The 25,258-nt window shown below is 44.7% G+C and overlaps 1 protein-coding gene across 1 annotated transcript in view; it reads left to right on the top strand.

Annotated features, from left to right (window-relative positions):
- Fbxl17 (F-box and leucine rich repeat protein 17) overlaps window positions 1-24,455 on the top strand; it is a 364,268-nt gene extending 339,813 nt beyond the window's left edge. The window contains exons 8-9 of the mRNA XM_051190877.1: window positions 3,402-3,544; window positions 21,635-24,455. Of these exons, the coding sequence (XP_051046834.1) occupies window positions 3,402-3,544; window positions 21,635-21,775 (284 nt within the window). The 3' untranslated portion in view covers window positions 21,776-24,455. The remainder of the gene's footprint in view (window positions 1-3,401; window positions 3,545-21,634) is intronic.
- Window positions 24,456-25,258: the final 803 nt, after the last annotated feature.

Below are 25,258 nucleotides of genomic sequence, written 5' to 3'. Positions count from 1 at the left end.
TCCATTAGGAATTGCTTAGGTCCAGCTGGTACCCTCACACCACAAAGGGGGCAGGGGCAGTGGTGGCTTGCGCATTTACAGCATGTGTAAGAACCCGTCTGTGTCAGGCACGTGCTGGTACTAGTCATACTGCCTTGCATAGCAGCCATTGTTCCAGTGCGAGATGAAAGGCCGGGTGATGATTCTCCTCACTTGAGATCTGGAAATGAGGAAGAGGAGTAGAGAGCGATGGAGAATTAATGGTGACTGTAGCTGCTTGCTCGTCATCCCTGTCCAGGAGAGGCGATCAGCCTTGAGCTGCAGGAACATCTGCATCGCCAGCATTGAGCTCCAGGAACATCTGCATCGCCAGCACCTCGGCTCGGGACGCCTCACAGTAGTGTACCACTAGGCTGTACCCTGTTAGAATGTCGTCACGCCTGGTGGCTGTGCTGTGTGTATCTGATTGGTAGATAGGACTAGGTGCTGGCTTCCATCTTAACACACCCTGTTTGCACCTTCACTGTTTTACAACAGTATGAAAGCTGCTCGCTCTCCATGTGGCTCGAAGTGCTCATCTTTGAGGCAGGAATAAGAAGAGTCCACGGGCTTACTGTGAAGGTTAAATTAGATTCTTAGCCACAAATCCGTAGTCCAGACCCCAACTTGTGGAAAGGAGCCCGCAAGGTGTTGATGGAAATGCTTTAGCACTCCTGAGGATCACTGAAGACATGAGCAATGTCAAAATAAGGAAGTTGAAGCCTAACTCCAATAAACAGCAAAAAAACAAAACTAAATGCCCTGATTTACCCGCAGTTGCTGCCTTTATTGTATAATTTAATTTGGACAAGGGAAGAGGGAAAACTCTGGACACAAGTGACCAGGCGGGCAGCTGCTGTTAACTCTTCGTTTGCCTGTATGGCAGCCTGTGAAAGTTCCTCCTGTGCTCCAGCCTTAAGTCTCAGAAAACAGCTGTTGACAACCTACCACCCCGGGCACCTGCAACCTGCACATTTTCATCCTCCACATGCCACCATAGGAACTGTCCTGGAGGGGCTTCCATTCATGCCCCCTCCGACTTCCTTAGTCTAGGAGATCTGCAGGGTGTTGTTAGCCAGGGAAAGCGATGCCAATGCCAGACAGAATAACAGTTTTCTTTCTTTCCTTTTCTTCAATTCCTTTTACTTTTATTGATTCTTTGTGGATTTCACGTCATGCACTCTGATCCCACCCATCCCCTTCCATCTACCCTGTGCCCTCTGCCCTTGCAACCCCCCCCAAAGAAACCAAAGACCAAACGTAACAAACAAACAAAGGGGGGGGAAGGGAGAAGAGTCTCATCTTGCAAGCTGTAGTGTGGCCCATTGATTGACACAGTTTACCCCTTCGTCCATTCATCTTTACCAGGAGTCACTGGTCCAGCTCAAGGCCTCTGGCTGCTGCTGCTGCTCTGAACTAGGCTCTCATGGGACCTCCCCTTGGATCTCCTCTTGTCCTGTGTTGTGGAGAGCCTGCCGGTTTGCATCTGCGGGTCCGTCTCCTTCACATGTTCCTAGATAAGCTGGGTGCTGGAGTGGGCCGACTCGTAGCCCTGGTTCTGGGCCTGGGTGGTAGCTGGTTTGGTCAGCCGCCCGCTCTCCCTCATGGTGGCTCCCTGACAGCTCTCCAGCACTGCCTCAGCTAACGCACACAGTGCAGCCCACAGCAAGGAGAGGGCCAGGTCTCCTGGTCTCAGGCCCTCGGAGCTGGGGCCACACGTTCTCTAGATTGCTGTTGTGTGTGTTTGGGGGGGAGGGGGACTGGGTCAGCTCTGCTGCTCTCTTACTCACCTGTGACCCCAACAGCAGAGTGAGCTCTGGTGTGCTGAGCAGGTGACATGCATGCCTGTGGTGAGGGGTGGGGACATCTTTCCCAGTTGGGGGAGGGGGCTTTCCCCTGAGGGGCAGGGCCCGTGAAGGGTGGGGCTGGCTCAGCACAGCATGGGCCCAGTGACACCCCATGGGACCATGACCTACAGTTTTCTTTCCGGGACACCCATGGGATTAACCTAGGATAATGTTTCTACTACTGCTGTTCAGTGCATGCAAACAGTTTGCAGGTGTTAATGAATACTGGTGTTCTGAGGAACTTAAGAAAAGTCTCTGTGGTATTTTTAATTGAAAACCCTGGGGTTGTGATTGCTATATAAACATTGGGTTCCTGTAAGTACTTTGTTACAGGAACCCTTGGGTATGGGCGTAATAATTTTAAAAAAATAATAATCACTGAGATGGTTATCAGAGTTTTTGCCAAGTGATGTTTCCCGGGGTTGTATTTATTTACATGAGAAATTTATTCTGCACAGTTTAGAAAATACCTCCCACCTCCATAGCTCCAGAAGTCAAACCATGTCATCAGAATAAGGAAGTAACCAGCAAACAATTGTTCTTCCCCTTCTAATGTCTGTGGCATTATTGTCAAGGGTTCCATTCACAGAGCAATGCATGGTAGCATCACTCTTGCTGCTATTAAAGTATGTTTTATCTGCTTTGTAAATGTTAGAGCCATGCTCGCCTACCAAACCACACACCGCCCCTAAAGAAGAACCCCGTTTGCTGATTTGTGGCTCTAGCAGGGTAAAGGGTTTCGGAGCTGTGCAGGGGTAACTGAAGTCCATCGGAGACTATATCATAGGCATCTGCATTTTAGTAGTAGTACTGTGGTAAAGCATCAAGAACATTAAAGATAACGTCATGGTGTGCAGACGGCAGGCTCTTTTTATATATTAAATAGAAAGATTTCTGATATGGAAAGGAAATTTACCATAACAAATACATTCCCTTTACTGCACTCTAGCCTGGCACCAATTAAATTCAACTATATGTATAATGTACTCTTAATTCCCAACAGCCCCAAGAAGAACTAATGTGAAAAATATTATATGCTCTTACATTTTACAGGTCATAAACAGATGGAAAAAATTACACTGGTCCATAAAGAAATTTGCATGTAATATAACACACCTCAAAATGATGTTCATGTCGTTCTTTTTTTAAATTCTTTTAAAAAAGTATTATCGTTACCTTGAATAAAATTTAGATAGCACTTGGGCTTTTACAATGCTCCATCTATAATTTACTTGTGATATTCCTCCTGCAAATATGAATGCTTGAAAGTATAGGTAACCTTGAAGTGAGCAAGCCAAAAAAAGATTGTGTTCAATGAAAGGGAAATTACCGAATGATTATTCACCGCACACTGGGGTTTGTCATAGGGCGAGCTTTCTTAAAGCATTTCAAATTTAATTTAGTTTATAAACATTCATTTGCACACAGCATTTCAGGAACAGGTTCAGTGAGGAAATGAGCCCAGGAGTCATCGTGGGCTGAGGTAGGTCCCTTACACTGCTAATGTCAACACTTTCTCCCTGTTCCTCCTGGCAGCACTGATCGCCATTGGGCGATACAGCGTGACCATAGAGACGGTGGACGTTGGATGGTGTAAAGAAATCACAGATCAAGGAGCCACCCTGATTGCACAGAGCAGCAAATCCCTGAGATACTTGGGACTGATGAGATGTGACAAAGTAAGGTGGACTTGTTTGTTTTCTGCATGTGGTTGCTATAGTAACTAGCTTAATGCCACTTTCTCTTTCTACGTGCTCCTGCACACCGCTAGCCATGCACTCTTACCCTGGTTTGCGAAAGTAATCTGGAATCATTTTTGTATTTCTGATTAATACTGGGTTTTTGTACTTTAAAGGGGGTAAGATAATCACACACAGAGTGTCATCATAGAATTTAGCTTCCTGTTCCTAAATCCACAGAGCAGAATTTAAAAGGCTGCATGCAAACTGCAATCTGTAGGGTTTAACAAACAAAACTCCAGAGTTTAAATTTCCTGTAACAGTAAAGTGTCAAATTGGCTTTTCATAAGTGCTCATTCCTTTTCTGCACACGTATGTGTTCTGGCCATTGGCGGCAAGAAGGAACCAATTTGTGTCTCCCTGCGTATCAGGTTGTCTCTCCTATCACATGCTGTGAAATATCCCCAGAGGGCCAGCCAAAATTCCACAGAGCCTCCCCGTCGTCAGGGATGGAGCATGAGTTTAGGAACGGTGCTGCACTTAACATTTGAAGACTGAGGAGGAAATGGAGAGCATCTGTACAGACCACTGAGCTCTGAGTAAATGTGTTCTCCTTTGCGACCTCCATGAGTCCCTATAACAGATCAAAGGATCAGTTCTTTATTGCATTGTCGCAGGAGAAGCTGGAGGCTGCGAAACTCCAGTGTCCTGCAGAGGGCCACTCACTAGTCTTTGAGGTCTGGTCTGATCCCGGTGTTTGTTGAACCTGCCAAGGTCGCTTGTTTGAAAAGGTGCACCTGGAGATGTGCTCTCACAAAGTGCTGGCGCCCACTCCAGTTCACATGTGTGTACTACTCCTGCGATGATGCTTAGGGACAAATCTGTCACAAGAATTGATGCGAGACAAATCTGGGGCAAAAGTAACAGTGGCCCAAATCCCTTGTGTTCTTTGTCATTGTTGTTTCCGAGGCTATAAAATCTCAACTGTTCTAGACCTTTGCCAGTTATGTTCTAGGGACTGCATTTTATCTTAGCCCAGCGCAGAAAGCTACCTGCTTTTGTATCTTAGCAACAGCACTGAGACCCACAGGAGCAAGTCTCCCTCAACACTCATCACTGGCTAAGAGAACGCTGCTGCTAGCCTTGTCACTTGACAGTTAAAGGGTCCGCAGTACACAGAGGACTCTGGAAACAGCACAGTGACAGGCAAGCACCTCCACCAGAAGCCATGCCCATAAATGCTGTCTCACACCAAGGACTCCAAAGTGAGCGACTTTAGAAGCACCCTTTCCAGCCCACCCTCTTTATGCTTTTTATACTGAAGGTCTGCTTCCGCTTAGAAGACAAGGCCACACCTAGTTACGGATCAACATTTTAGGTTAAAGAAAAAGCACAAATTACCGCAATATGAGGTGGAGAGGTGGTTCCAATTAGTTGCGTTCCCTAAGGGTTGCAGCCTGTTCTGTGTTCAGTTTTGAACCTTTTCTCAAGCCAGAGGACTGCTCCGGGACGGGAGCCTGTCGCCTCTGACACAGTGCCGCCTGGCCTCAGCCTGCCCAAGGAGCTCAGCCTCGCGTCTGCCTTCCTGAGACTCAGTCAGCTCCGGGGCAAACAGGAAGGGCTCCGTGAGAGCAGAAGACATTTCCAAGCCACACACAATGTGCAAGCAACGCCTTGAACAGAAAGTCGGATGGAAAATCCAAACTACAGAGCTCTTCAGATTTCAAACCTTGTTTTATGTCAGCCATCGTTAAATGTCCACTGGAGCCAGGGTTTGGGTTCAAATCTGGGCTTCCACACTTAATAGTGGAGTAATCCCAAACAAAGCTTCCTACAGCCTTTGTGAAATGAATATTATCCTAGTCCCGGTCTTGTAGAATTGTGAGTGTTTAAATGAATTAATGTATATAAGGTGCTTAGAATGATGCCAATCATATATAAAATATCCTGAATTATTGTCCTTCTCAGTGTTACAGTAATATGTACTATACTGAGATATGTGAATTTCAAAATACAATATACAATACTCAAACACAGAAACCACATTTTGGAAGCAAATTTAAAGAGGAAATAAAATAGATTCAGACTCGTAGACAATATCTTTGTAGTTTTTCCTACAGAAAAACTGTAGAAAGAGATCAATAATCCTACTTTCCACACACTTCATTGATTAAAAACCCAGTCTCCATGAAACATTTGGATAAAAGTTCCTAACCCTCTGCTGCATCACAGAGATGAAGAAATTATGACTATAAGGCTGTTGGCATGGGTAGAGAAACTAGCAAGAAGAAATAAGGCAAACAGGAGTGGAGATAGGAAACAGAGAAGCCAGGGCCGAGCATGGAGAAGCTCTGATGTGCATCCCAAACATTGGTCATCATGCCAACAAAGCATCAAACAACCCAAGTGGATGCTTATCACTGTGTTGCTGTAACTCAGCCAGACCTGCAGACCACTAACAAAGTTCGTGAGCTACAGATTCCCACCTCCTTCCTTCCGCACACCATCTGGAGCCAGCCAAGGGCCAGAGACTTCTTCATCCACACAATTAGCCACCTGCCCAAGAATGTGGTCAGCAGGATCCCTGTGTGGGGAGAGACATGTCTGTGAGTGTGTAAGTCTCTCCACTCATATTCTGGAGTTCTCTAGTCCTTAGAAATCATGAGAGTCATGGGGGGAGGGGGAGGAGGATGGCACTCGCCTTTAATCCCAGCACCCGGGAGGCAGAGGCAGGCAATCTCTGTGAGTTCGAGGCCTGCCTGGTCTACAGAGCGAGTTCCAGGACAGGCACCAAAGCCATACAGAGAAACCCTGTCTCAAAAAACAAAAGAGAGAGAGAAATCACAAAGTCAGCTAGGCTTGAGGATGAATTCCTTTAGTCCTAGAATTGCCGGAGGGGGGTTGCGGAGACAGGTATAGACTGTGGTTCCAGGTCATTCATGGGTACAGAGTGAGACTCTCTTAAGAAGAGAAAGGTATGGTAGAGTCTAGTTATATCTTCTTTCACATGCAAGCTTCACTTAGGGCTGGTTGTATTTAATTTGGAGGCTATACTTCACCAAACTGGAACCACCCTCCCTACTTCTGCTTCTAAGAGGTTACAAGAACAATAATAACAAAATGCCTTCTATTTGTTGTAGGAAAATCTCAATATCTCTGTGTCTATCTCCTCCCCCTGCCCGCAGATGCAAAGCATTAAACATATTCTTTGCAGCTGAAAAAGCATGTACTCGGATTATCAATGTCTAAGTAAATTTGCAGGAAATTCGTTTGGCTGCAACATTGCTGAGTCCCGGGGAGGAGGCCTCCAGCTCTCCAACAACTGGAGCCTTCCCCACGCAGCTGTAAAGTTAGGAAGTGCATTAAGAAGTCTCCGAGTAGCTTTTCCGATGGCTGGATGGATAAGCATGTTAAAAGGTTTTGAAGCTGACGCCACATAATCTCCTAAACTTTAATGCATTGTAAAAACCAAGAGAAGAAATCGCTGTGTGAGACTGCTTTGATGAATTGGGGGGAGCTTATACTCTTAGACACTGTTCAAAGGCTTACTTGACCTTGGGAATTAGAGTTGACCTGAAATCACCTATCAGTTTGACTCACATTTGTTTAGTGACCTAGTTAAAAATACTTGGGGTAACCAATGGAACTGTAATAAAAAGCAATGTGTTTGCTCTAGCTTCCACAACTATAAACAGTGCGTAGTGACTTTGTCCATAGAACTTGTTTTCACCACTTCCGTGAATCTAGACTGTATAGATGTGTTTCTTACGATGTTTTCCTCATTTCTTACAAGGCAGTTTGGATAGGGAACAGAACTGAAAGGGGAAAATGCATGGGAAAGCTGTAGGGCAAATGGAAATGCAGTGTTCAAGGTTAATGAAAAAGGTTTGGGGTAACGAGGGTTGATGAGGAGAGCGGGCACAGCGGAACAGCATTGGCTGGAAAAGGAGACCTCGCCAGAGGCAACTTGGCTGGCTTGGAACCCTCTGCAGTATGTGTTAATACCAAGGTTTGGAGACACAGGCCTGAATTATGAGCAGTGAATAACATGGTAAACGTAGCAATTCTCAAATGCCAAACCCTTGTGAAAAGCAGTTGGATGGAGAAATGTGGAGCTTTTAAAAGCTCCCTTTCACTTTCCATTTTTTTTTTAACTTCATGCAGAACTAATTTTACACACTGTTCATTTGATTTGAAAATGCCAGCGTCTGGGGTATCATTAAAGAGCGTTATTGAGGGAGCCGCTCTTGGCAAAGCATCCACTTAAAATGCTTAGTTCTTATGTTCCTGCAGGGTTAGGAGCTAGGAGAAAATGTCCCGGTGTACACCTTAGGCCACTCTGCCTTGCCCCCACCCACGCCATTAAGAGGTGTCCGCCTTCTCCTTGGCCAGTTGAGGTGTCTGGAAGGCTATGTGGGCCCTGTTACTCAAGGACTAGACATAAATAGATTGTGAAAGGTCCACTCCAATGTCCTATGACCAAAGCCTCCTGGAATCTCTTTGATTTCTGGTTGACATAAATTAGAATTACACAGGCGTGAAGAGTCCACGAAGAAAAAAGATCAGAGAGCCTTGCCAGGGGCGGAGAGCTGCCTTTGTGGGATCCATTGATTACCCAGCTGCCTTCAGGCCAGGGGCCCAGTGGACGGTGGCTGTTATTGGTCCACAGCATGAAAATAACCAAATTAATTCATTTCTTATCAAAAATTCACTTCCCAAGACTGTCTTCCTCATCTGCCACAATCCTTGAAATTCTTAGTTCAGGAGTGATGCGAGTGATTTATTTCAGTAAAGGTCCCTTGCTATAAAATGTCCCCTAACCAGGGAAGCCTGGTTCTCACGTGGAATTCCTCATTTAAATGGCAAAGGGGTGGCTAGTGTGGAAAACAAGCATGGGAAGCAGTCAGCCAGAGCCCTGCTTTACAGCCTTAAGCTATCAAGGGCCAAGTTCTGCGTGCCCAATTTAATGTGAAAATATTCAGGGATGTTTGACCACTGAACTGCTTTTCTCAGGAGGTAATTTTGGGAGGAGAAGGCCTCAATAACCGAAATATTTCTGTGGGGAGAAAATGGGGTTTTTAGTAGCTTGTTTAGGGATTGTGAGCAGGGAAAACCCTATGGGGAAAATAATAGACGGTTCTGTAACTAATACTGAGAACTAACTGGAAAAATCAGTTTAAGGGAAAAATAATTTGTGGGGCACTGTGTCCAGGACTGTTTTGGTAGCAATTCAGCCATGAAACAAAATCGAGTACCTGCAGGGCTCTCCATATTCCCCACGTATGCACAGCTGGTTTCAGACCGCCCTTAGCCAACATTTAAAAGTAATACCCTGTTGAAAAAAAATACATTGAAAAAAAAAAAATTCACTTTCTGTTTTGCAAAGGCAGAAGTGGTCTGGCTGACCTAAACTGTGTAGCCTCTGTCTTGAGAGACCTGTCACCGCATAGCCATCCTTGTGCCAAAAGAAAGAGGCCAGAAGAGGTGGCTGGCGGAAGGCGGACACGGGCTCCAAGCTCTGAGCAGAAACCTTGGCTGGCTTGAAGCATCAGCATCTTCCTTTTGCTGATGAAACAGTTCGGCAGGTGATTTTCGCACAGGAGCACTTTATAGCACGTTTTTTACAACCCTCTCCTGATCAGCCCTGGTAATTGAGCAGGGAGAAGCTATCAGCTGAGATTTGGAGGCTGCCTCTCAGCCTCATTGTAGTCAAGTGCTCCCAACTCCGTTTCTTCCCATCCTACTCACCTCCAGTGCCCAACGTAACTGCCACTCCTGTCCAGAGTTCAGCCATTAAACCAGGCAGCAATGGCATGGACAGACCTCCATGGAACAGACAGAATGGCACTGTGCCATATTGCTAGCAGTTTACTTCCGTCATTTTACCAACTCTAGGACCTTTCAGAGCTTCATCTCAAACCCTGGACTCACCTGAGAGTGACCGGAAACACGATGGTAATAATAACTTGTGCTCCAGAGGGTCATTGCAAGAGTAATTGAAATGAGCGTAGACCACTGAGCACGGAGTCAGGTTCACTATAAACATTCACTAACTGTTCGCTTTGCTTGTCATTATTCTCATTTTTGTGTGCACACATGTTTCAGGATCTTTATCTGACAAACATCACCTGCCCTAGCAATAATTTTCTAGCTCTGAATATAAATTCACATGCTGAATTTTCTAGCTCTGAATATAAATTCACATGCTGAGTTGTTTTGTTTTTTGGGGTTGGGGGTTTCAAGACACTTATTTTTCTCTGTGTAGCTGTAGCTTGTCCTGGAACTCATTCTGTAGACCAGGCTGCCCTCAGAACTCCGGAACTCAGAAAACCTATCTCTGCTTCCTGAGTACTAGGATTAAAGGCGGACCAGCACCACCACCTCCCTCTACATGCTGAGATCTGAAAAAAGGAAAAGCAGACTCCGGCGGCAGTATTTTAAAACAATAGAATCTGTTTTCATCCGTCAGGGTTCTGTTTCATTGAAAGCAAACAGAGGAAGGCAAAATGTTGAGGACACCTTAGTTTTATAATTGTTGGCTTTGTTTTGAGCAGGGTAAAGACCTGCCAATCAAATGCCTGTTGGGGTGCAGAACAAGACAAGAGTTTGCTTCTTGAGGGAGATGGACTTCTGGTAGGATCTTGTGCTGCAAGTAGCTGCTTATGTGTTATGGGCCTCTGTTAGGGGTCTGATAACTCATGAAAACGTTAGCTTGCTTTCCACAAGCTGTGACGACAGTCTACAGCGCTTTTCCCAGCCCCACCCCGCCCCACCCCCAAATACTGTAGTATCAGTAGACCACTGTGTTGTGTTTGCCTGAAGGCACCCCACAGCGTCATTGCCTCTCAGTCGATATTCGCCTTGGAGCTTCGATCTGGCTTCAGTGATAATATGGGAGGATGAGGCTGTGGGATTGTGGGTTTTATATTTGGTTGTAGAAAGGGTAATGGCGGTTCCCTAACACATGACCAAGCACAAACAGGGCTGGCTTCACTGACCAGTGAGACTGAGAGAGAGCTCCCTGCAGTGGGGAAGGAAGTGGCCCAGTCCACCACGAGGTCCAAGAACTCAGTGGCGAGCTGTCTGTTCCTACCCTGCTGCGCCCCTGAGAATCTTGTTTCTTTTGTCAATAAGGTTTTCAGAGATCATGTTCTTTCCCCTTCTAATCCTATCATATGTTACTCATCTGTTCAATAAATGTCTTTTGAGCGTCTCACTATATTCTGCAGTCGCTGTGGTAGGAAAAACCATGAAGAAATAGTTCCTAGGCCCCTGGAGCCTGCAGCTCACGAGAAAGCATGGCAACTTGAATATTGTGAACTTGAGTATTGTGCAACTTCCTGTTGAGTCATTTTAGGAGGACGTCCTGAATGATTCTTTTGAATGGGAACCCTTACATGGGCCACACGCCATCCTCCTTCATCTGGTTTCACCGTCACCGTGTTCCTCACGCAATAGCCACCCTGTCTCTGTGCCCAGCTCTGTCATCCGGTCTCCTGGCAGCTGCATTCAAATGATAGCAGCTCTGCGCTCTGCAAGGAGCTTTCTTGTCACCACTGCTGACTTCCCACCCTCCCCATCTCCCCTCCCTGTCCCTCAGGACTGGGCCAGTTAGTTTGCAAAACATCCTCATGAAGCATGAAGTGAGCAGACCTTAGCCCTCGCTTGTTGGGTGCAGACTCTTGACATCCTCATCACACAGAAAGTCCTCATTCTTTAAAACCAGGGCCCTCCACAGCATCAGACACACAATATGTGCTGCAAAGTATGTATCAGAGACTGAGTGGGTGGATTATGTTGTGTTTATCATCTATATTCTCTTCAACCATTAGCAGCCCTTTGTTGCTGTCAAAATTTGACATCTCCAAAATTTAGCTTACAAAAGTACTGTACAGCAAAATCAAGTTTGAAAACAGAACCTACTACCTCTTAACCATTTACTAGATTGGGGGTGGAATATCTAGAATGAAGGAAATCTCTACCCAAATAAGAAAGATGCTGTCTTAGGCTTGACACCCATTTCTTGTAGCTGGGACCCTGGAGCGGGAGTGAGGGTGGGGGATGAAAGGACATCCAGCTGGGGCTCAGGTCCCTGCTGTGTAGTTTCACTTGAACTTCCTGAGAGTCCAACCCTGAAGTGCTCTGATTTCCGTGCAGTTTTGATTCTGAAAGCCAAAACTGAAATGTAATGAGATATCCACCCCACCCGTACCTGTTGCACTGACCACTGGGCTCCCAGGAACAGGTATGGGCATGGCCTGGGGGGGGGGGGCAACACCGAAACAAAACACTTATTTTCAGATTTTTAATATCCAAACTTTACTGATCATATCCGTGCAGAGTATATTGCTGCTGATAACCAATTGTTTGGGGAAGCAGGTCAGATCCATAAACTCACCTGGAAGAAACCACTGTTGTAGGAAGGAAGCTTCTCTTCAGGTTCCCTGGGTGCTCACCTGGTGATCACCAAGTCCTGCGTGTGAAAATGAAGACTTAAACACTGAGAGGCACAAGAAATGAAAACCATTAGTCAGGAAAGAAAGTGTGTGTGTGGGTGTGTGTGTGTGTGTGTGTGTGTGTGTGTGTGTGTGTGTGTGTGTAGGTAGGTAGGTAGGTAGGTAGGGAGAGTTTTCCCCCTCAATTATGTTTTCAACTTAACTTTAGGAGTTTAATTTAGAAACACCCAGATGTGTTCCATAAATACATTGTGCTTGCTACTATGGCTACATTAATTATCTTATTAAGACTCAGGTTTTTCAAATAGCTGTTCTTTTGCTGAAGTGTTAGGAACAGCACAAATGACTCCTCTGGGTGTTCATGTTTGGGTTTTTCTGTGTACTGCCTGTACTGCATGAGCAAATGTGTAGTTCAGAGTCTTGGTCAAGCCCATGATCACACTTAAAAGGCTGGACCAAAAGCTTACTTTCGGCGTGAAACATCCTTCACGGTAGAAGATTGCTTGGTGATAACAGGAATGAAAATGTCACTAACTTCTCCTCCGACAGTCAGGTTATTGGACTTGCTGTCACACTAATCTCTAATTAGAGGCTTCAGGTTTGCAAGCCCCAATTCTCACTTAACGCTGCAGGCGTTTCTGTGATCCCAACCTCCCAGGTTCTTCACTGCTTTCTCACTGTGCTAATTCAAGTGAATGGAGGCAGTGCTAGTGTTAACAGGCAGCCTGCATTTCACCAGAGAGAGACAGCATGAAGCCAGGCCTGTGGTGATATTGACAGAGCATAGCAGCTCCAATCATTGCCGATTGTGAAATGGGATGAGTGCATTTGACAAAGTTGACTGGATTTACAAGGCTGCCCAGTCAGGTTCACTGCCTTCTCCATTCTCCATGTCTGTCTCTTTCTGCGCTTTGGGACTTTTAGATGAGGCTTTGTTTGTTTGTTGCAAGTCAGGAGATATGTGTTTGTGTTCTCTCTCTCTTTTTCCCTTTCCCTTCTCCTCCACACCCTCCTTTTCTTCCCTCTCCTCATCCCACCATCTCCTGCATGTGCACTTTACAATCTTAAGATGTCAGCGACCCAAGTTTTGTCTTTGCCTTCTCATTTAAAGAACTCAAGCCACAGGTAGAGATCTGTGAGTGAAACATACTGTGTCATGTGTGCCCCGCGATCAGCTGATTAGCAAGTGTCATTTAAGAAGCCAATGAGATAAACAGTTTTTCTTCTTTTGAACACATTGAACAGTCTTCTTTGGTGGCTTTGCTCACACCCTGAGCAGTTCCTTGAAGGAAGAACTGGATTTCAGGCTCTTTGTTTCCTGTTAGCTTCTGGGAAAGTCAGTGGTGACCTGAGGCTAGGCATGGGAAGAGGACACCCGTGCCTATTTACCAGACAAAGAGCAAACCTTTTGTGTGGTGCAGCATTGAATATTTGATGCCTAGAGGAGTAAGCTTCTTTCTCCAGCTCCCATAGTCAGTGTACTGGGGAGGGCATCACTGGGAGGGGTAGGTATTTGCTGCCTTCACTTCTTGCTTTCAGGTGCCAGTGGTAAGGATCAGCTGTTCCCTCAACCTGTGCCATGCGTCTGAACCTGAAGAGCTGGCTCCTCGAAAAGACTGACCCAGTTGCCTGGGAGTTGGCTTGGGCACCAGGCTTTTAAAGACATCCCCTGGTTGTTCTGATAAGCAGTAGGGATGGCAACCACTGTGTTCTTGTCTGCTCCTGATGGCAGACACAGTTGAATTCGTCCCACATCAGGAAGCATGTATCATATGTTTGTTATGTATGCATCAGTGGGGCTCCTGGCAGAAACCTTGGATAAAACAAGAAAGGGGAAACTGCTTACATAACAGACCTAGGGGACTGGGCTCTAAGAATTGCCTCACTGTTGAACAAAAGAGATAGGAGTGATATTGAATTCCTGGTTTCCTGTTCTGCCCATAGGGAAACCACAGCAAAATGTGGCTTGCCACTAAACCAACACACGTAAAGAGCCCTGCTGCAATGAGAGGGAAGTGTAGTCATTAAGATCTACGTAGCTCCATAGAGAACGGATGCATGTTGTTAGCTATGGCAGACCCTAGGAAAATCAATCCATCAGCTGGTGTTTCACTCTCTGCTAAGGGCTGATGACAAAGCTCCATGGTGGATCAGTTGCCCAGCTGCCTGGTGTGTCCTGGCTCAGCTGCCAACACCAATGGGAAAAACAGTATTTGCCCCGTGTGCATTATCTTACGCTGCATTTCAATGGCTCGCCATGTCACGTGCAGATTCCGGGTGGCACTTAACTTCCCATAACTGTCCACCACTTTCAGTGTTCCCATCTTGGAGCCTGTGGGAACTCGCTGAAAGACACTGAGGCTGAGAGACGAGCTGGCAGCCAGTGAATACCTGGGTATCCAGTATAGTCCCCCAGAGACCCAGAAAACAGAAGCAGACTCTGCTCAATTGCCCCAGAGACAATACTCTACCCATGGGCAGCCTGGAGGTAGGCCCTAGGGCTGTTAGCATTGAGTGACATTGCCCAGGGAGTCTGTGAACAGTGACAGGCCAGCATCAGGACAGGAGTCCTGCATTAGGCAAGCGCTGAGTGTGTTGCTTGTGACTCCTTCACCTTCCACCTCCTCAGAGCACAGCTGTTGGAAGCAAGAGGCACGCTGCGGTTTACAAAGTCGAAACCTGGTTGTCCTGTTGTAATAACTCTTGGCCTGGCTTCCTTTCCTATCTGCACACTGTGTATACCCTTAATGCATGTGACAAACAGGCTGGCACCTTGTTTTCACAGTCCACACAGCACCCTGTCTTTTGGGAGGCATTTCCCAGCACTGCTAGGGTAGGTGCCTGCTGTGGACTCCCTCTGTGACAACTGACATTGCTCCTAAAAATTCCTCTCAGTTTTTGCTGTTTCCGCAGTAATTACCTGTCTTCCCTGCTGTGTTATAAGCTCCAAGAGACCACATCCCGTATCCATCTTGCTGACCATTCTCTCTGTGGAACACTCGGAAACATTTCACTTCGAAAGAAGATGGGAGAAAAGGCCATGCCGGGTCTGGCGTGACCCAAGTGGCTTTATCAGAAGAGCCCTTGTTATAGTCCCAAATGTCACTTTCTTTTTTTTTTTTAATTGTAACCACACTTCATTGTATCTTGAAACCACAACGCACAGCAATCTCTACAGGCCAGTGTCATCCATCGTTCCTCAGAGCAGTGTGTGGAAATGTATTTGTACCCCAGCTGGAATCTTTGTTTTTGAAGGTTAGGAAATGAATGTTGGGAAGCCTTTTCCAAGGCAGACAAGCAGTCAACTCACTGAGGATGCTCCATGCTCAACACTGTTACCCAGACACCAGGGTATGTTCAATCAGGAGAGCACTGTGTGTTCAGAGCCCGGGTTCAAATCCTGGCCACCATTTCTAGCTGGCTCACTTTGTGAACTACTGACCCTGACTGCACCACCCTTTGTCCATACCATGACGTGTCAGCATGCATACAACTGGAAAATAGTGGTGCTCATTACATTGTTCCCTTCCAGGCCTGGAGGTTGTTTTCTGTCCAGCATCACTAAGTTCCTCTTTGCAGGAGGTCAGGTAATTCAGAGTAATTTAGTGCTCTCTTGATGGCGGCAGAGAATTTGTTGCTGGTGCAAGGCTTAACTAGAACAAGGGTATGCTTCTGCTCTGCCTTATTTCTAATTAGGGTGAAAAGATTAAAACACATTTTTAAAAACTTTTCCGGGGTAAACCATAAAGAGCTTATTTCTGTCTTATCCTACCACATGAAGTCTAATCTGCCGTGAGTATTTGGGGCAGTTATGGTTTGGTGATTTCTGTGAGCTCCGGACTGAAGTATCTGCTGTGTGTTTCCCATTCCACAAACACCACAGTGACTACGGTGCCAGAGACCGGGGGACAACAAAAGAAAGCCACTGAGTCCCATTGCCCCATGGAGGAGTGAGGCTACCCCAGTTCCTGAAGCATCCCTCTCCCCACAAAAAGGAAAGGCCCAGATGCCATTGCTTTGTTCTCTCTACCACCAAATAGCTGTGACACCAGAAGACTTTAAATGTCTTGAAATGTTGAGACTTTCCATCAGGCCTTGTTGAGTGGGCCGTCTTAAGTAGGCCGCTAACGCTTCAAGCTAAGGCATCAAATCTTTTGAACTGTAGGGTGTGTGAAGTATTGTTCATATCCAAGGTTATTAACCGGTCTCCCGTTGTAGTGTACTTAACTGATGTTGAAGGAGGGCTGCCATCAATCATTTCCCAGAGCTGCCTGACAGCCTTGCACCCAGCAACAATTTCTCTACCACCATCATGAGTGTAAACTCGCTATACTGCTGGGAGGGGGCAGGTTTCTGCAAAGAGGTGCCTAGTGGTGTTGGAAAGAAAACAGTAAAGTCAAGATGAGCAGGAACTTGAGTTGTTAAAGGGCCCTGGGACTGAGGTCAGGATCAAGGCTTTAGATATCCTCATGGTAAACAACAGCCTGGTAACAGTTAACTTCTACTTGATACAGTACCAACATGTTCCCTTTTTATTTACTCAGAACAAATTCTCCTAGTAACTCCTGTATTCACAGAGCCAGCAAATATGCATTGAGTATGTACTACTTAGTAGGCACATGCCAGAGGCTGCAGATCTGGCAGTGTATAAAAGCAATTCACTACTGCCTTTGTAGTGCCTGCATCTTGGTTGGGTGAGGATACCAGACTATGCGCATTGGGTAGAAAACAGAGTTGAATGAAGTACTCCTTGTTGTCAGGGAGCTTATGGTCTGAGCATGAAGTAACAGATGCTGTCACCGCTATCTTGAATGGACCAGACTTTCTCCATTTAAGAGAAGAGCACTTGGGTCTGGAGAGAGATGGACTAGTGAGTAGAGGGACTAACCCTGCAAGTGTGAAGGCATAAGTTCCAGTCACCAGCACCCAGGGCTTCATGGTCTGTAACCGCAGCGTTGGAGATGGGGAAGAGTGGCTCCCAGGAGCTTACTGGCCAGCCAGCTAGCTAGCCAACATGGCAAGTCCCTGGTCAGGGAGACACCCTGTCTCAAGGGAACAAGGCAGTGGCAGAGGAGAGCACGCAGTGTCCCCTCTGACCTGCACACATGGCCACTCACACACATGACTTGGCCTGCCACGTGAAAAAAAAAAAAATCTTCAAAACAAATTATAGTACAGATCACTTGGAGTAGATTCTTCTTGCTCCGGGATCACATTTCTTGCCTCCCACAGCATTTCCTGTGGAGATGAGGCGGGGAGAGCCACTCCATGCTTGTGGTCTCTGCGGCGTATTTTATCAGAGTGTATGCTTTTTGGAATAGTTGGAGAAGTCTAGCCTGGGTTTGTAGGTATCAGGGACTTCCTGTTGGTGGTGTTGAAGAGGACTTGGTAAGAAGGGAAAGCACTGTGTACACTGGATCTCTGGAATTCTCTCCTCATCCCTCTGCAGCAGCAATAAACTGAAACCATGGCATGATTTACCTTAATTATCATAGCAAATTGCCTCACATTTCCAAAAAAGTGCTAATAGATGTTAACTCAAAATAGATTAAAAATACCAGACAAATCATACTACCTTAAACAGAGTTATAATAATCTTGAAAATGTAGAGCTGTCTTGGGAAGAAATGGTAAAATCTAATCTTTCTTGTATACTTTTTTTTTTTTTAAACCTGGGGCATATGCCTTTTTTTTTTTTTTTTTTTTTTTTTTTTTTTTTCATTTAATCACAGCAATTTCTTCAAATAACATTTCTGAGTTTTTCTTTAGGAAGACACTTCATTTTCCAAATCTCACATGAAGTAAATTAGTTACCATTGAGTGTTTGAAAAAAAAAAACAGAAGGAATTTAATTTTAAAGAAAGGTGTTATGAGGGATTATGTTAAAACACCTTGTTCCCCCCCCCCCCACTTACATTATACTTTTTAAGTTAGAGAATGTTCTTTCACCCTAGCGATTGGAACTGTACACGGCAAAATGGCTGCAGGCATGTGTGTGTCCGCCTAAGACTGAAGATGGCTTGGTTTCTCCTGGTGTCTCACACCAGGCTCAAGCTCCTCTGTGGAGCGCTCCTAGAATCTACGAAAAGAAGCAAGGATCACGTGTGCTTCTGAGGGGCCATTGAACATAACAGGCTATAAAATCTACCATTAACACTACCAGGAGACATTATAAGTCAAAAATAGAACCTTCCCTGTTGTGAGCAGACACCGCTGCACCCTCCCTGAGTAACAGTTCCCCGGCAAAGCTTTAAAATGGGATGTTTGCATGTTCTCCTCTGCTCTGGTTTCAGGAATTTACGGTGCACGGTTACCAAAGGGGTTGCTTAGGAGACACGCATGCGTTGTCTACTGAAGACTATCATTGCCATTCCATACCCAGCTACACAAGGCCAGAGAATTCCCATGACATCATCTCCATTCTTAAACACAGGGTTACCTTACTTCATGCAAAAGAAATAGATAAATTGAATTCTGTTAAAATCAAAAAGGATGCACATTAGGGGAGCTGATGAAATAAATTAGCCCTCCCATGAAAGGCTGTTAATTTATATACTCCATAAATCCGTGAGTTTGCTTAAGGTGAATTATAGATCTCTTTCTGGAGAAATAATACATTGCTATTTTTTTTTTCTTTTTTAAAAATTGATTCTCCAGAAGAGACTGACCATCCGCCCTATGCACACACTGTCCTTACCTGTGTGTGGATGAGGAAGGGTGCCCGTCTTTCTTGTCTGGGTTAGTTAGCAGTTCCTTCCTGCTAAATGCCCTGGCCTACGTGGACTTGCCTTTCTTTCCCTGGTGTTCACTCTGACCCACATGGTTCCTGAGTCCTCTTAGAGAGCCCTGCTTTCATCCAAGTGTGTGAGGACCGCTGTCCCCTGATGCAGACCTGAACCCTGCAAGGCTTGCAGAACAGGCCTTTGCAAACTGGCCACTGACAGCCCTTTTCATCATATGGAATGTTACATGACCCTGAGCATACACGTTAATAAAATAGGCCTACAAATCAAGCATCTGCTGATCAGAGAACACAGAGAAATCCATCTAAAAATAATAGTTTGGCATACGAATAATTTTAAGCCTTTTTAAAAGATGAAAGCAAGTCTCTCCCTGCTGAGGTGTGTGAACTTGTTATGAGAAGAGCTCAGTCTCGGCTGAGTATGTGCTACTGTGGGTCACAAAGTTTCTTCGGGTTTTTTGGATTGACTGGGACTTTGTTTTTATAATTGTCTGTGATAGGGACATAGATATGTATCGGTGGTTCAAAACAGCAGAAATATTGCAGGTTGTCCTAATCTCATGGCAAAATTCATTTATGAATTTTTTAAAAATGAAACTTAGAAAACAGATGTTTCTTTTTTGAGGGGGAGGTTTCGAGACAGGGTTTCTCTGTGTAGCTTTGGAACGAGCCCTTGTAGACAGGCTGGCCTCAAACTCACAGAAATCCACCTGCCTCTGCCTGGGATTAAAGGTATATGCCACCACTGCCCAGCAAGATAACAGTTCTTAGGAATCAAATGTTGTTACACAAGGCATTCTAAATAAATACTAATTTGACACTTACATGCTGGTGGTAGAAAAACTTTTTAAAAATCTTTGATTTCTGTGACTATATCATTGTGTAGCTGTAGGAGCTGAACACCTTGAATGTTCAGTACAAACCCTGCAGCTCCTAGGAGAACGAACAGCCTTCCTCTATGGAGCTGTGTGGCATGGCATACACTACAAAGGTCGCATGTGTCAGGCTCAAGACTGAGGACCTCCGTGAACTCACACCACACTATATGGACAAGAGCTGCCAGAAACATCTCCAATTCAGTTAGCATTTAATTTTAAATCAATATTCAGCCCTTGCGTGCTCAGAAACCACCTGCCGCCAGACATTAAAACTCTCCCATTCAGCTATCCAACTCTTTTGGGGGTCGAAGTCCACAGTGGAAGAAGCTGGCTGCTAGCGCTGGAGATGGTCAGGTGGGGGTGGGCAGTCCTGTCTGTGACCTATGTCGCTGTGATTCTCATCTTGAGACTGTTGTGACCACCTTTATGAAGGTTTACTTCTGATGACGCCTAGGGTTGGAAAGATGCTGACTAGCACTTCGAGGATAGGGCTGTCTCATACACCCCTCCTTAGCCCTTGCATTCAGCAACTCTCTATGGAGAACTTCCTGCAATAACTGGAACTGCCATTTAGAGGGGCTTCTTATGTCCGTCATGCTGCTAGGCATAAGATGGCACTTAAGCCTTGCAACAAGTCTACAGTGTAAGTCCCTTTATCTTGTTTTCATAGCTGAGGGATCCAATCCTAAATTTAAAAAAGAAAAAGAAAAAAAAAGAAAAGAAAGCAAGATTGATTTGGGCAAGCACATCATAACTAGAGAAATTTCCTGACAGTTGGGCATAGTGGTTCATACCTGTAACCCAGCTGTGGTGAAGATGTGGAGTATGCAGTACGATGTGATCGTAACACTTCTCAGTATTAAACCCAAATAACAGCCTCCCTGACTTTCAGATCGCCTGTTTAGGAAAGTGCAGACAAGCAAACATCACTATCATTGTACTTCTAAGCAGGTTTTCAAGGCAAACGTCGAGGGCTTCCAGGGTTGTCCAGCTTTTTGTTTTTTGCTTATGGCGGTGATGATTTTCAATAATGAGCATCAAGAGGAATGCTCAAAGATGTTTACCACAAATATCTTCCTTCAGATTTAACTCAGTATAGCTTACACAGTACAAATGAAATATTGATGCATTCGGAAATGCCCAAGTGTTCAATAAAGATTTTAAATAAAGCTACCTGTAAGTTGTGGTTCTTAGGTTAATCATTTATTTATCTAAAGGATGAAGGAAGCTGTCTACTTCTGTGATATGAACTGCAATCAGCTTAAAAATCATTGACAAATTAATCCCTTCACTGCACAGCAACTGTAAAGGTGTTAGCTTTAATTAGGCCTGTCTGATCGCCTTGTCTAATCAAGAATCAAGGTGGGCTCTTTGACGGCTAAGGTCTGCTGGGGCCGTCCCTGACCTGCCAGCCATGTATGTTTTAATTATTGATTCCTCACATTCCAGCCCTTCTCACACAGGGACTTGAGGTTTGCGATGTCTTAACATTTAAAGGGAAGAAAAATAAACATTTCCCTTGCACTTCTATCTAGAATCCTGTGTATCTTCTCTCCCCCCCTCCCCCCCACCGTAAAGCATTCATCCTAAAAAGGCTCTCTGGTGGGTGAGGAAGCCAAAGGTACGCGAGAATGCTGCCTTAATGTTTCCCCCACCCCCACCCCGCCTACCCCACATTCGGTATTTTTAAGGGATGTTGTTGAGGTCTTGGCAAATCACAGTCAAATTTAGACATTTATGTTTAGCAGGTACATTTGATTTCATGACATCATGCTTAATTAAAAAATCCATAGGAGCAGATGTAGTCTTGGGGAGTCAGAGGAGTCAGACTGAAGGAAAGCATGCATGTCCAGACATGTGTAATGTGTGTTAGCGCATGTGCTGAGTGGGAAGGAAAGGGAGAGCCCAGGGTTGCTCGTTGCCGTGCACACCACCACAGTACCTCAGTGTGCCGTGCCGCGGGGGAGGGTGGCATGGTGCTGGCCTTGTGTGACGCTGGCTCTCTTTCCTCGCAGGTCAACGAAGGGACGGTGGAGCGGCTGGTGCAGCAGTACCCTCACGTCACCTTCAGCACTGTCCTGCAGGACTGCAAGCGGACCTTGGAGAGAGCCTACCAGATGGGCTGGACCCCCAACATGTCTGCCGCCTCCTCCTAACACTCCTGCCCATCCCTGGGCCTCCTCAGGTCATTGAGCAGGGCAGAGAAACGGGAGGAGGTGTGCGGCTGCCATAGAGAGTCTTCTGGAGAGTTTTAACCGCCACCTGTCTGTGTCTGTACCCTGTACCCGTGTTATGTGTGTGTCTTGTTGGCATACCGCTTAGCATAAGTGCACTTGTTATGTCCCCAGGTGAGCTGGCTTGTTTCCCTAAAAATGGAAGATTATGAAAACCACAAGACTTTCTCTTTTTAAGTCAAAAGTTTATTTCTCAAAAAAAAAAAAAAAAAAAAAGGCTTTGTGAAGTCTCAAGTCAGAAAACTGGGTGTATTATTTTGAGCTTCCGAGTTATGCCACGTTTCGGAGACACTGGGCAAAAGGCTTTCTTTTGTGATGGAATACACGGTTCACTTCCGGCAAGGCCGGAACAGAAAGTGGTGTGGCTCTAACTAGAAGCCTGGAGACAGTACCCTTCAGACTCCCAGAACATACTTCAGCTCTCAGGCTGGCTCATGCCTGTGCACACATGTGAAGTTATTTCCTAACATGGGGGCCTTCCTGGAGGGCATGGAGCCAGCATCCCATCCCATCCCCGATGAAAATGGCTGACTCACTCTGCCCACAGGTGGTCAACTTGCTTTCCCATCCCCTCGGTAACTTAGGAACTGGGGAGAATAAAGCCTTTTGTAAATTTGTATATGAAGGCAACAATCTGAAGTTCCCTGGTCAGCTCACAAAAGTTAATTATTCATTATTCTGTAAATGCATTCTGTTGAGTAATAAATATTTTAGTTGGTTTTACATTAACGCTGTGTTAGCTTTTACTTTGTGGGTAGTTACTGGTCAGGGTATAGTCTAGTGACATTTGGGGCTAATCTTATCGTTATCCACATTGAGGCCACGAATGTAAATTAATGGTATGCAGTTATTTTAAAGATTTTACAGATCATTTCATTATTTTGGTAATTATGAACATATATTCTGAGGTGCAGTAGTCATGTTAATAGAAGATTAATGAATGGGATATAAGTAGACAATCTTCCTGTTGAATATTTTCTTTTGCTTTGGGATTTAGAACAGGTTTTTTGGATATATGCATGTTATAATTTTGAATAGTTCTTACACTACTGCAAAGGTCTACTGTTAGCTAATGTATGAATTAAGGAGAGATTTAGAAAATCCGTTTACACTTGCCAGAAATAAGTATTTTAGTTTAATTAAATATTACCAGCATTGAGTTATCTCAGTACCTATCAGAAAATGAGTATCTGTTTTGATTTCACACATTTTACAGTTAATTCATTGTAGGGACTTGGACTCCAAAAGCCTCTCCTGTGTCTAGATCTATAATCAGGCCACAGGGAGCCCTTTTAAGCTAAAGAGTGATTATCTTTCGTAGTAGGAGAAGAAAACCTTGACTTTTGAACTTGCTATTTATTCTCCCCTTATGTGGTCTTTGGTCTTTAACAATTATAATGAGGTTTGACTATTCCCTATAAATTCCAATGCGGCTAAAGTGATTGGAGCTGTAAGAAGCAGAAAGCAGCCTTATGTTTGAGTCCATCCACATATGTATGCTAGCTTTTCTTAGAAGAGGCGTGTCTGCTTCCAGTGTGTCAACATGCTTCTGGTACGGCTCTTTTTCTTTTGTTTTAACTCCAACCAGTTCAAAATACATATACTGAGCAGGTACCAGGAATACTTTTTTTTTTCCTTTCCCACAACCAAGCAGGTTGAAAGTTTAATTTGAAGGGAATAAAATTTGTCTAATTTCTAAGACCAAGCAGTTTACCATTAGAAAACATTTCCTCTTATACATTGAACTGTATCATTTTATACCCTTTTCTCCACTACTAAAAAGAAAAAAAATGGTATTTCATAATATTTTAACTGGTTTTTAACCCAAAACTAATTTATAAGACTGTATTATAGTTATAGTAGCTTGAGTGAATAAACAAGTTTAATTTTTATATAGGTCACACTATATTTTAAATAGTTACAAAAAGAAAAAAGAAGGGAAAGCCATCTTTGCTATAGATGGTACAATTTCAGTTCAAAGCTGTAACAGTCTTTGGAGTGTTGTAGCTGTCAGTGGTTTCACAGTGTGGAATTGATTCTGTAATGTTACCTTCTTTGAACCTCAGGCTCTGCACTCTTAACACGCTTTAGCTTGGGGGTTGGGGGGGCTGCACTTAACTCTCCAAGACGCTGACTAATACAGAAAGCCTGACGCAACAGAACCCGGAACACTGCTTTGGCTCATTTATAGAAATCTGTAGAAATATCATACCCAGCCTCAAAGTATTAATCTCATAAAAAACAGCCAAGAAAAGCATCACCTTGAGTGATGCTGTAGAGGTTGTTGAATGTGCTCTTATTAGACGCTCTGAAATGAGGCTTAAAATACTTTTTCTGGGCAATATAGTTCCTTGTGTTTTTCCTTAGACTGTCATAAATACATGTGAACACATTTAATGCAGGGCTTTTTATCCTCTCCAAATGTCAACAGTATTTTCAGAATAAAACCTATGAAATATATTGCTGTAGTGGAAAAGTCTGGCCCTTTGTATTTAATGTCCGTTTGAGTGGATAAAGAAAATTCACCCAGTTTGTAGTTTCTATATTTCTGTGAACCTTTTGACCTTGCAATGGGTTGCAATAAAAGAGAAACAAAACTGCATGTCTTTTGTTTCATTTTAGACACACGGTCATCTGTCTCCTTGTATGTTTCACCACAGACTCGCATAGCTCTGACTAATCCGAATGATAAGCACGATTCAGAAACAAGACTAAAACCTCATAAGTGTAAGCAAGTGAATTGTTTAAAATCCCATTTTACAGGAGGTTACTCATCTACTTAGGCATCTATTCATTTCCTCCCAAAGGCAGGTAAACAAACACAATACTTAGTGAACAGCAGCCCTGTGCTAGGTACAAGGGATTTAAAGATGAATGAAATCCATTCCCGGCTTTAAGTTGCTCACACTGAATAAGGCAGCAGCCTAGAAAAAAATCAGTGAAGTAGAACACAGCGTGGGTAATGATGGGTAGAATGATGAGAGAAACTGGTGAAATTCAGTCGTAGATGAATTAGTGTTGAGACTGTTAAGTGTGCGTTTGGAAATGGAGCTGGGGATAGATGCTGCAGAGGGATGGGTATGAGAACACCAGCCTGTCTAAAGGCATCATTTATTACTGAGATAGGAAAAGAAGGATGTAAGTGAGGATTATGGTTTTGGACACTCCAAAGATAGGAAGAGCGAAGGAAGAAGGAGATCCATCAAAGGAAACCAGGGAGAAAACCGCATGAGAAGGGGAAGAAAGTCAAGCCATCTAGAACATCACACAGAGAGTTATCAAGCCTCGTGATGCTATAAAATAACATTGTGTGGTAGCTGACCATGGGGGGTGGGGGGCTGCAAGATGGCTCAGCAGATAAAGACGCTTGCCTCCACATTGGGAGATTTTAGTAAGTACCATTTT

Source organism: Phodopus roborovskii, unplaced genomic scaffold (assembly GCF_943737965.1).
Source record: "Phodopus roborovskii unplaced genomic scaffold, PHOROB, whole genome shotgun sequence".
NCBI lineage: Eukaryota > Metazoa > Chordata > Mammalia > Rodentia > Cricetidae > Phodopus > Phodopus roborovskii.
The sequence above is the reverse complement of the archived record's forward strand: the minus strand, read 5'-3'. Positions and strand labels throughout refer to the sequence as shown.